Genomic DNA, 12660 nt, shown 5'->3' on the forward strand with positions numbered 1-12660 from the left:
AAAAACTTGTTTTAGTATCATATTTGTGCAAAACAGAGAATGATGACATTGTGGTTAATTGTTAGAGAATCCTACATTTTATACAAATTATTTTACACTGGTTTCTCATTCAAAAGCGTAGAGGAATTCTGTAGATAATGCTGGTCTTGCAGGAGTTTTCTGGTTTGCAGTGGTCAGTACATACCAAAAGAGCTCCAATGAAGGACAACCGGTGACAGGGTCATGGACACCTAAGGCTTACTGATGCAATACATGAAGACCTCACCTCACAACTTACAGGACTTAAGGGATCTGCTGCTAACGTCTTGGTGCCAGAAACCAACTTCAGGCTCATACCTCCATGCCTCAACGGATCAGAGCTATTTTGGCAGCGTGAGGAGGAGCCACACAATTCAGTTTTTGCATGGAAAACAATGCAACTTTTGTTATTCTCCAGCTAAAGGATATATTTTATTTTTAAAAAGTCCACATTTTGTCATGTTTTTTTACACTAAGAAAGTTATCTATGTAACTATCTATGTTACATATGTTGATTTTTTTATATTACTCAAATAATATTTGAATTTGAGTATTATTATAATTTATAATGAATTTGAGTATTATTATAATTTATTAGATAATTAGATGTTTAGAATATTTTTATATTATTCAAATAATATTTGAACTTGAGTATTATTATAATGTTTTGTATTCCAAATTTACAATAATAAATAATAAGATTTCAAAGGTTTAAACCAGTGATAACAACCAGAGGAACTGTTTCACTGAGTTATTAGTTATTAGTATTTTTAAATCAGTGTGATGAACACTGATGAAAAGCTTGGCATCTTTTTTCAACAGGACGCTTAACAGAGAACAATTCCTAGTTACTATTCGCTACAGACACACATTAAACCCCATAATAGTGATTTAACGTGTGTTTTCATGCCCTTGTCTGTCTAGTCTGTACTACACTAAATCTAATTAAATGCTAAGGGGAGAACAACCGATTACCATGTGATAATAGTTGCTCTGCATATTTTTAGTGCAAGAAAAGGAGGTTATTGGATCAGCCACAGATCTAGAGGCAGACTGAGGAAACAAGGGTGGACATGTCCCACGAGAGGGTACGGGACAAATCATTAGGCCGAGGCAAACAAACATCCTCACAAAGGCTTCATTATCATGTGTCAGTGCACCTTTTCTTAGCTCGAAACGGGATCCTGTCTTTAGGACGCATCCAAATAGTTTACAAGCTCTCTCTGATGCTGATGAGAGTTGGCTGCTCATGCATGAGCTAATAATTGACCCATTTTCCAAGCCCAGAAATAATTTTCCATGTATAAAACATGACTTATCCAGAGAGCCTGATGAGGACCGCTAATTCACTGCAGTCTTATGGGTGCCAGGAACCACATGCTGAGTATTCAAATGCGACTGTTGTGTTTGTGGGGGCTCTCTGCATTGTCCTTGCTTCCTCATGTGCAAACCTCTAGTGTGAGCAATTTCTTTGGAGGGACCTGTCAGTGCTCTCCTCACGCAACCTCTCACCTTCCTGAGCAGAAAGCAAGTGTCTGGCTTTGAATGAAGGCGTCTGGTCAACGCGTTAATGCCCAGGCAAATGAGAGAGCTGTCTATGAGGTAATTATGACTGACGACAGCTACAGGGCCCGGCCCAGAAAAATTTCAACGGATCACTGTGCAAACAGCAATCGTATGCTTCTGTTCAAATGAGTTATGTGGGTCTCCTGGCTTCTGTAAGTCATCCTATACTTTCATGTGCTTGGGAGTGTGTCCCTGCTTGGTTTGAGCATGAGTGAGTGGGGCAATTCTACTGTAGAGGCTTGAGTACAAAATACTACAGGGTTGCAACGCTCCAAAGTAGTGACAGAAATTTCTCGACCATGTTCTCCTCGTCTGAAATGCCCCAGAGTTGTTTTTAAACTGTTACTAAAGCAAGAGTGGAAAATGTGATCTCAAGCATGTATGAATCGGTTTGTCAATTAAACAGAATGGCCAGGTATTCACCCAGAAACTCAGCGAACGCTTGACTTGCCAGACAATAAGCCGCAAGCAGTGACCTGCTGCATTTAGTAAACATCAGGCCATCTACAAACCATGAAAATTTGATTCCTCCTCGAAAGCCTAATTTGTTGGCCTCTATTTTTCATTTTATATTTCTACCATCTCCATCATATAAGGTATGACTGTTTATTTACTTTACTTTAGCTGGTGTAGCAAGCTGGGGCCCTCAGTAACAACAGCAACAGCTTTCATATCATTCTCCTACATGCAGGGTGCTAAAGGTACAAAGGTCCAGAATGCTATGGCGTTGTGAATGCGACTGCCGAGCTGAAAAGCTCCGAATGAAAATCTTATTTAGGAGAACTGGAGGGAGCAGTGGGGATTTTCAAGATGAAGGCTTTAGAAGGACTCTCTAGTTACTGGGCTACACTTTGCAAATAAATGGAGGACTGCAGCTACTCCACAGGACCAGAGAATGAACCAACTTTATCACAACAACAAACAACAACAACAACAATGTTCCATAAAGACCCATTTGAGATGATAGAGAAGCATGTCTGAGAACAATAGCTACTGACCACTTACTGCATACTGGAAACAACCCACAAGACCTGCCTGATGTTTTGGAGATGCTCTGACCCAGTCGTCTAGCCCTCACAATTTGACTCTTGTCAGAATCGCTCAGATTCTTCTGACTGTTCATTTACTGCCAAATATCTATATCCCACCCCTTAACAGATGCCAATGTAACCAGACAATCAATGTTATTTGTCAATAATCAATAATCAATAATCAATAATATTAGATAGTGAAAATGATGTTATTGAAAAAGGAGTGGCATTTGTTTATTTAAAAGGAAAAATAAATTTTATTTTTCAGTTAAAAATAAAGTTTAACATTTACAGATTAAGACTTCTTATTGCAGATTCTCTAATATTCATAGAAAAGGGAAATAAACACCCACATTGGAAAAGTCTGTGCTTTATAGCTTTTAACACCAAGTGGAGGTTATGTAAAAATTTTGGAGTTAAGTAAGAGCGTTGTAGTAAATTTACCGTTCTGCTGTCACAGACAAGGCACATTCCTTTTTTATCAGCATAGAAAAGAACAACTCTCAGTCAGCTCTGGCTCATCTATAAATAACATCTTCCAACAAGTAGTATCAGACTCTCACTTCCTTCAACGTTAGGGGTATAAATGTGTCTATTTTTCTAGGTTCTTACCTCTCCATTGAAAAAGCAGAATATTGTTGCCACCAGCAAGCCCTAAAAATGAAAATGAATGACAAAGAATTAAAGCCGCTGTCCTTACCTAAGCTTCTCAGCTATTCAGTAAGCAAAGCTTTCAGAGGCAAGCACTCATCATATCATTTACCTGGTAATGCAGCAATATGTGCATGATGTAGTCATATATTTCCCCAGCCAAGCGGTTCTCGGGCCTCCAGGGAAATATGACAAACTGGATGCCTAATAAGGGAACGAGAATAAGGGTGGCCCGCACTGCTTTCATATACATGTTGGACTCCGCCCGGTGGGTGTCCCTCAGCTTTGTCACCAAAACCCGCACAATGTTTAGCAGAAAGAACAGGTTCACCTGCGAGAACAAATGTCAGAAAAATTTTCATCCATATTCATCCAATGACTGACTTTCAATTCACACAGAATAATTGTACTTCACCATCTGAGAATACTTACTCCCGAGGACAGTGATTAAAATTCTAATAAAATTTTAATGAAAAAACCCTCATTTATGAAATTCTGTACTTCGTGGAAAAATTTGCAATTTACACTAAGGGGAATGTTCCTCAAAAATAAATCCTGCCTGAAGGGCTGGAGTTCAGGGCGGCTTTGAGGTGGAAGTGTGAAGCTGTACAATCCCGTAGCTGAGGTCAATATAGAGAAGAAATGAGGAGATAGGGCGAAAGTGAGTGCAAGGTTCTGTGTCACCACAGAGGTGAGGTGAGGTGAGGGTGGAGGATATACAGGGTTGAGGTACCTCTACCAAGGTACAAATATATGGTAAACATACCCATGGTGAGTGTGGAGTGTTGTGTGTTAGGGGAAGACTCACTAATAAAGCTGCCACAATGGGGCCGTGAACCACGTACAGTAGATGGGTCTCCACGCTCATCCAGCAGCTAGCGAAAAAAGACAATAAAGTGTATCCTGGTCACTGATTTCAGCGTCTCTTCAGGGTTTACAGCAGAAGGACAGGGACATTACTCACTTGTCATCAAAATACTTCTTCCTTGCCACAGCATGGATGGAGGCAGGCACCAATGGGAATCCTTTAGAACAAATACAGAGAGGTAAAACAAATCTACACTGGTTGTCAATATGACTGATTGGCATGATTACAAATTGACATATTCTATATATACATATTCTAAAACCTCTTTACCATTTCATGAGCATAATATGACCGATTGATAGAGGGAACCGAATGGAAAGAATCACCCATCATATGCTGCTCAGTTAAACTTAATAGCAAGTGTTAGTAACATCCTTCACTGCAAGCGCAGTAGGATAAATCTCCTCTTCAATAAACAATGGCATAATTATATTGAGAGTTTAATGTTAGCAGGAGCAGAGGCCAATCATTCTCCTCAGTTCAGTGTGAAAGGCAACGAGGCCTGCTGGCAGATTGGCTGCAGATGGTCCAGAACTGTCATCAATCCCTTTAGGGAACTGTGACAGATACTGTCCAAGGTTATCATACCATCTTTAATAATTGTTCACCATTCAAGCCTATATTGTCCACTTATCAAAGCTGCCACATCCTCTTGGTTTCTCTCGCTCACAGAGCTACGGAAAAGAGACAGCCCGGGCCACATCTCGACTCGAGTGAGCCGTCCTCATAAAGCTGTCAGTGGGAATGGTGTAGAAGAACAAAGATGAAGAATTAAGCCTGATCTTCGGGGGTGTCACATCTACAAATGCAAATTAACGTTTGCCGGTGGATTAGCTAATCTCAGTCATTTGGATGTTTTAGCAGAGAGAGACAATGTATTTTTAGAGCATACAGCAGGAATACTCTAGCCAGAGCCTGGTTAGCCAGAAAATAACAAAATAAAAAAGCTAAATAAATGAGAAACTAAATAAATGGAGCATCATTAACATTAATAACAATAAGCACTGTACAATGCCAATGGAATCTTAAATACAGGAGCCACACCGTACCACAAAATCCTCAAAAGTGGGTTGCTAAACAGTATGTTTTTTTTATATTTTTTCACAGTTAGAATACAGTATGAACAAAAAAGCAGGAGAAAGCTCTTGATTCATGGTTTAAAGTTTGACAGCAGTGGAAAAGCTGGAGCCATATTTATAGTGGAACAAAGTTGGAGGTGTAACAGAGTTCTCAAACTCACCCCAGCCCAACAGGTAATACCAGTGAAGGTGTTGTTCCTCAGCAAACACAGCCACCACAATGAGAGTGTGCAGATAGATTCCCTCACATAGCATCCAGAAATAGTTACATCCCAGCATGTACATGTGGAAAAAGTGTAGCACCTTGCAGCCCACCTGCAATAGCAGACACAGAGGGAACTGACCTTACATCAGCAATAAAGAGAAACACATGCAGCTAAATCTGTCCCTCGTTTGGTTTTTGGAGAACTGTTTTGGGCACTGAGGACCCTGCTGATTTATCTACTCTCATCAACATTTTCTGACAGGCTTCAGTTACTATTTTGATCTGTTTGCGAATCAAAGTGTGGCAACTTCATAGGATCTGTCCATCTCTTTTGAAAACAGACCAACAGAAAATATGCCAGCTGGATGATATTCACACAAGTACTTACATTCCTGACTGCTGCCAAGGTTCCCTCCTCGAGCAGATAAGCACATATTTACACAATATTTCTCGAAATCTTCTAATTACTCTTTTGCCATATGGACAAAAGTATTGGGACACCTGCTCGTTCATTGTTTCTTCTGAAATTATCTGTCTCTACTGTCCAGGGAAGGAATCTATGGAAGCTATGTTTGCTATGATTGTTCCTGAATGTCTGTCCTGTTGTGGGGCCTATTCAAAAGCTGAGTTGAGACTTAGAACTTCAGCAGAATGGGCGGAGCTAAACTACAGCAGATATATGTCTGTGATGGGTGATGTGGCATAAATATGGCGTAGAATAGAATAAAGTCATTTTAGAGAACACAGATCTACAGCTCCACAGCTCAATGCTAGGGAGCTTTACACCCCTCTTGCCCAGGCCTGACATTAGGCATGGTTCATGTTTATCTGCTCTAGAGAGTCCTATTCTATTGGCAGTACTTCTCTACAGGGACTAGGCTGTGTGTTTGTACATCTGTGTCAGCAATGGGTGAAACTTAAATTGGCTGGGTGCATTCATTAGAAGGGGTGTCCACATGCTACTTCAGACATGCCTTTCTTGTACTCATTTACACTTACAAACAAAATGGTTCATGGTTCATGAATCAGACGTTTCTTTCAACCCCAAGTTCCTGGGCCATCACATTCCTCCATAAGAACACTGTGCAGATTTAATTAGAGGATTCTGGCAAAAGCTCTCAGTTTCAAGCTGTTGAGCCTTGGATCACACACCCCAAATACCTGTCAATCATCCCAAAGATCATTTTACCATATGTCCACAGTCTCTTGCCCTTCTGTCTGTGGTTTCCTCACTAGAACTAGAAGCACAACTGCAAGCCCTCTTCTCAACATATCCTCCAACAGTGAATCCCTCTGCCTCCCTCCTTTGAGCAGATAATGCCGCACATGACAATGTACGCAAGTGTATTGAGACCTAGTTTGTGTAGTTCTTGTCGGATGGAAAGACCGCTCTTGATGTTACTTGCCTCCTACGTTTGACCTAAAAGCTGGAGATGCATTCTCGTCTGATCACTACACTTGGATCTGCTACAGTTGGATCAAAAAGCAGAGGGAGCTTGTTCTCGTGACAGAAGAAGGATGCCATAAATTAAAAACGAAGAACACAGTTGCCTCCCAATGGAATGAGCATGTTTTACCAAGATATGTACAGCACTCAGTATTGCTCAGCAACCGTCTCCCAGCAAACAGAACTAACACATTCACTTCTAATTGGACTTCTTTTCAAAGCTAAACGCAGCAGCTTTTGAACCCAAAGCTGGTTTTCATTCATTGAGCGCAACGATCACTGAGGCAAGGATCACCCCATACCACACCCCAGCTGTGCTAACAGTTGAATCAGATTCAAAACCCTGACGCTGGCCTACAAAGCCAAGACTGGACCAGCCCCTCCGTACTTGATGGCAATGGTCAAAAGCTGATCAACACCAAGAGCCCTTCCAGCTTCAAGTACGGCTCGGCTCGACCCGCCATCCCTCAAAATCCACGGAAGACGAGAGTCCAGACTTTTTTCTGTCCTGGTACCAATGTGGTGGAATTAACTTCCCCTGGGTGTCCAAACAGCAGAGTCGCTCGCTGTCTTGAAACGCAGACTGAAGACCCACCTCTTCCGAGAGTACTTGGGCGAATAGCAGAGTGGTCACCTTATTGACTTGTGTTTAGTAGTGTCTAAACTTAGAGGTATCTTTGAATTATTAGTCTATTCTAACTAGCTGAGGTTTTTCTTGGGTAAATAGCAAAGCACTTTTGTAAGTCGCTCTGGATAAGAGCGCTGCTAAATGCCCTAAATGTAAATGTAAATGTTACAGTGTAATCACTGTTCAGACATTTGAAATCAATGCTTTTAACAGCATAAAACAAACTCAGACACGAAGAATTTTACATTTGTCCAGAAAAATGAACTGAGCCCACTAAGAATGGAGAAAGCTGTATAATATGGAGCATGAAGTTATATAATATTAAAATGAATATCCAGAATTCACGATTTCAAAGCTTATTTGAATTATTATTGAAGTATGATTTAGCCTTATTTTATCACAGCATTTTTGAAATGTTAAGGAAAAAATGGCTTGTAAAATTGCTTGGATGGTCCATTATAGATGTGATGTAGATGCTCACCTAACATTCAACTGAATGCCTATTAAATGCAACTGAACTCTAAGTTAAGAAATGTATCCATGCAACTGACTATAATCGTACCCTTGAAACCGGCCAATTTTACCCTAAACCTTAAATGTAACCTTAAACCTAACCCTGAAAGGGTACGGTTAAGGTTAAGGTTAGGTGTAGGGTTACATTCAGTAGACAACTATTTACATTTAACTTAAGAGTTCAGTTGCATTTAATAGGCATGGCATTTATTTGACTGTTAGTTGAGCATCTACGAGGCCATCCCAGTAAAGTGCTAGCAAAAATATTAATACTGTTAAAACTTTTGATCACTACAGTACATCACCTATGCTCTTTTCCAGCCCTCCACTTGTTATATATAACAAGCCAGATTGAAACATAGCACAGAAGCACAGGAGAAGCTCAGCCACAACAGTCATGCTGAGGCGAATCTGTTTTGATTCGAGGTGAGGGCTGTCAGTCCGCCGAGCTGGAAGAAGGCAGAGGGTAGACAGGAGTGAAAGCTGGCTGCGGATTTAGCCAGATGGATTGAACGTGAAGTCTTTTCCTCAGAAGGGACGTGACAGTATGAGTGGAGAGAGCAGAAGAAAACGGCAGAGATAGAAGATTGAATCCAGACCGTGCTCATTTTAGCATCTGGTCTGAGCACTGCCCCGATTCTGTGCTTCATTTTATTTATATAATGGTTTCATTAGACTGGACCCTTCGCCAACCTGTCGTCTAATCCAAGACTACATCTCATTTTACTTTTATTTTTCCCTTCTTTCATCTCGTAATGATATTTCACTTTGCCTCAGCACACACTTTGCCATACACACAGCCCGACCTCGCCTCCATCACATGCTGCATAGACTAATACAATGCGGACAGTTTCCATGAAAGGCCTCTCAGTACGCTTTTCATGGTGTGCGCAAATAGGATTGTGTCCTAAATGAACACAATTCTGTTTGTGAACACCAAACAAACTCCTAGATCAGTCAGATTCCACAGAGGCAGATTTATGTGTTCCTTGGTACAGAGCTTGAAATGAAAAAAAGAAAGGAAGAACACATACCAAGTTCAAACAGCTTAAGTCTAGAGAACACAACCCACTATACTGTAATACTCGTGGTTCTGAACTGCAATGTTAAAGCCCCTTCAAGAAATACAATACATGATACAATGTGCTGCAGTCTTACACACACTATATGGACAAAGTATTGGGACACCTGCTTATGTACTGTTACAAAATGCCTATACTGTCTAGGAAAGACTTTCTACTGGATTTAAGAATTTCATAGTATCAGCTACAAGAGGATGTTGGATGATCACTACCTCAAAAGTCTTGGATGGAGCACCGTCATTCTAGACTGTTCCACAGCATCAATGCTAACCCACACCTGGCATTTGGCATGTTGCCAATAGTTTCATGCTTATTCACTCCAGCGAGTCCTATTTTATTGGCAATACTTCTCCATGGGGACTGGACAAGCTGTGTGTGTGCATTTAGACATCTGTGTCAGCAATGGATGCCACTTAAACGTAGCTGAATGCATTGAGTAGAAGGGGTGTCCACAAACATTTGTACATGTAGTGTAATGTATACTCTATTCTCACTGTCACGGGAAAACCTTGCACTTCCAAAACGTCAACTTTCCAGCAGAAGGAAAATGCCGTCTTAATTTCTACAAAAAAAGTCAAACATTAAAAATATTTAAACGCATTTCTATTGGTCCATTCATTATGAAATGAATGAATTTTACACAATGTAAAGGAGAACTGCCTGTCTGACATCATGCCAAAATGAAAAACAGCAAACACAGAGATGCAAGAATTTTGCATAAAAGCTATAGGGTCCTAGTGCTACAGTGATGATCTTACCGGGTTCCTCTCCACCACTTTAGGATTGTTGACGACGAAGATGAGGTTGATAATAGTGAAGGCTGAGTTGAGCACATAGGAGCAGAAGAGATTTTTGTGCAAGGTGATCCTTTGGCAGCTTAGACTCCTGGGATGAGAAAGTCATAGAAAACAATGAGCTCAACTGAGAGATCGTTTAACAGTGGGATCATTTATTAAAGCAAAAGGACCCTCCTAGAAATACATGCGCATAAAACTTGGAGATCTTATACATCTCAGTGTGCACGGCAGTGTGCTTATGCAACCAGATGTTTTACATTTTGGCGTCTTTTCACATCAAAATTTGTTTCGTCTAATACAGCAGAACCATGCACACCAGGCCAGCGTGTTCTGTCAAATAATGAATATTCGAGCATGAAAAATGCTATTTGAACACTGAAATAAATATGAATTTGCAACATGCACACATTTCATCCTGCAAACAAGGCATTAAGGCTTTGATGGAGTAAACAGAAAAATAAATAGCAGTCTACTGGAAGGAGTATCCTGGCTTCTATTAGCATAATGTGTTTATCAGATGTTGCTTGTCCCTTCTGCACAACCTGAATATAAGCTTAAACCGTTTGATGCCTAATCTGTTTTTCTTTTCTGCTTGAAAGAAATGCCACTTGTTGGTCTGAAATTAACCTCGCTGTTCTGCAATTAGTGAGGCAATGAAAAACGCATTCATGTAATTCTAAGACATCTGCAACAACTTTATCGGCCTACACAGACAGCGGTTTGTTTGATAACAATTGTCTCTATAAATTTCGACAAGACACCCAAAAATATTTCAAAGATGTGAGAAATTCTCCACATTAACAGAGTCATGCATTTCACATGACCCCAAGCCTAATGGGCCCAAAAAGCCACTGAGATCAGCTGCCTTGTGTGATACTGTTCTCGGAAGACTGGCAAGACCTGAGGGAAAACAGCGCTCATTTTCCAAACTGCCTCACACATTTCGAACCAACCTTTTCTGGTTTCGAGAGGGCATAAATAAAAGCTTTGTGTGTCTGCTGGATAGCGTTAGATTCCTCGGTAAACACCACATCTGGATGCAATAAGATAACATTGAGACCTCAAGGTTTATAGAGATCAAACAAAAATGTCACACCCTTAAAGCCTGTTCCCACCACCCCCAAAAAAGTTGAAACCTCCAGTGCCACACTTTAAGACAAGAGTGTTTATTTTTGTGATTTTTTGGCATTTCCAGAACCTGAAAAAACCTTGATGTGATATAAATTGTAGCCTTTAGCTATGCCAAGGACTTTGGGTTTAATTCCCATAATGCGCATACACGAATAAAAATAATGATACCTTCCCTGCACAGCAAGGGAGCCTAAAGGTATCTGCTAAATAAATAAACGTAACATAACACTGAACAGCTATTTAAATGTACAGGTTGTACTAATGGGATTTATGGGGTAATAAAGTGTGTGGGCTGGTTTTTGCCCATTGAGCTCTGCTTGTGGTGTTGAAATGGAGTTACGTAAAAACTTAAGCTTTGTAGAAAGACCACATCTGAAACCTGAAACTATCTAACTATCTAATTCCCAGCTCCCTTTTCTGTTCTTTATGAGGAATGGGGGGGACCCAGTGTAATGCAGTAGCCACCCAGAACTCTAGCCCAAGTTCCTGGAGTTCTTCCTCCCTCTCCTAAAGTTCCACAGCCGCTCTTAATGCCACAATCATCAGTGGGGAGCGTAGGCTGCACTAGCAAATTACAATTGTAAATATGTCAGCGCACAATTACAACTTTACCACATGGAGCATGCAGCCACAGCCTGATGCATCCAAATGGCTTTCAGCCATGTCAGTGTTTGTTCCATGTTTTTAAAAGTGTCTTCTCAGCACATCTAATTGTATTGTCTGCTTTTCATTGTGTCCGGCTTCATTGGTGATGAGATGTTGTAGGCAAGCAAATTCAATTAGGAAATAAATGCTTGTGCAATCAAAAATGCTTTTAAAAGAGGATGAAAGACGGAAAGGCTGGCAAATAGGAGAGGTAGAGTAAAAAGCTATGAAAACATGATTAGCTTTGGGATTGTAACTAATTTGAATGTCATTGCTATTGTAGTCTTGCCTAGTAGTAAACACTTCAGGTCCATTATTGTGACCCCCATTATCTTTGATGTGTTTGAAGCTTGCGATTCTCACCAAGTCTTCTGAAACTGAAATCCAGCCATGCTCCCCCATTAACTTAATAAACACAAGTTCTTAAATAGAAGCAAACAAATGGTGCATGATTGTGAAAGAAGCAATACAGCTGTTGGGCTGCATGCTGAGAATAGTAAACATGTGTGACTGAAGGTCACATGCTGTAGTCAGTGCATGTAGCTTTCTCAGTGTAACACCTACGTCAATCCATCCATGAAATTGAGTTTGCTTAAGTGAAAACTTAAGCATAGTTAAGAGGCTGACTAAGTCAGCATGAAATGGCACTGCCAGAAACCTGTCAAACACTTTTAGCTGTCATTTGGCTTACAACAAAGACCTGGTCAGCCAAAGTAATGGACAGCAAGGATTAGCAGACAGCAAAAGCTTGAAACTGCAAAGTCAGGATTTTTCAGATGTAGTGTAGCAAATGAGAGCTGAAAACCTGCAGAACCTTTCATTCGTTTAGGAGAACGCCTTGTGAGCTGTTAGGCCTTATTTACAACTGTTTTCCCGAATATTTGCTATCGGCACTCCTCCAAAACTCAATGCAATCCAAATTTGTGTTTCTGTAACTAAACCTTAATTTCTGTAACTAAAACATTACTGAAGAGGCCTATCCTCTGGCTGAAAACATGA

At 40.5% G+C, this 12660-nt stretch overlaps 2 protein-coding genes across 3 annotated transcripts in view; one reads left to right on the top strand and one right to left on the bottom strand.

The window, feature by feature from the left end:
- The window catches only part of gngt1 (guanine nucleotide binding protein (G protein), gamma transducing activity polypeptide 1), a 101196-nt gene that overhangs the window by 13505 nt on the left and 75031 nt on the right, over positions 1-12660 (top strand). The gene's annotated exons all lie outside the window — the stretch shown is intronic.
- calcr (calcitonin receptor) overlaps positions 1-12660 on the bottom strand; it is a 72960-nt gene that overhangs the window by 6947 nt on the left and 53353 nt on the right. For both annotated transcript variants that reach the window (XM_072676114.1, XM_072676112.1), the window contains exons 10-15: positions 9847-9973; positions 5375-5528; positions 4231-4291; positions 4075-4141; positions 3379-3597; positions 3228-3269 (exon numbers count right to left, since the gene is read on the bottom strand). In XM_072676114.1, the coding sequence (XP_072532215.1) occupies positions 3228-3269; positions 3379-3597; positions 4075-4141; positions 4231-4291; positions 5375-5528; positions 9847-9973 (670 nt within the window). The remainder of the gene's footprint in view (positions 1-3227; positions 3270-3378; positions 3598-4074; positions 4142-4230; positions 4292-5374; positions 5529-9846; positions 9974-12660) is intronic.

This window comes from Salminus brasiliensis, chromosome 3, assembly GCF_030463535.1.
Source record: "Salminus brasiliensis chromosome 3, fSalBra1.hap2, whole genome shotgun sequence".
Lineage (NCBI taxonomy): Eukaryota > Metazoa > Chordata > Actinopteri > Characiformes > Bryconidae > Salminus > Salminus brasiliensis.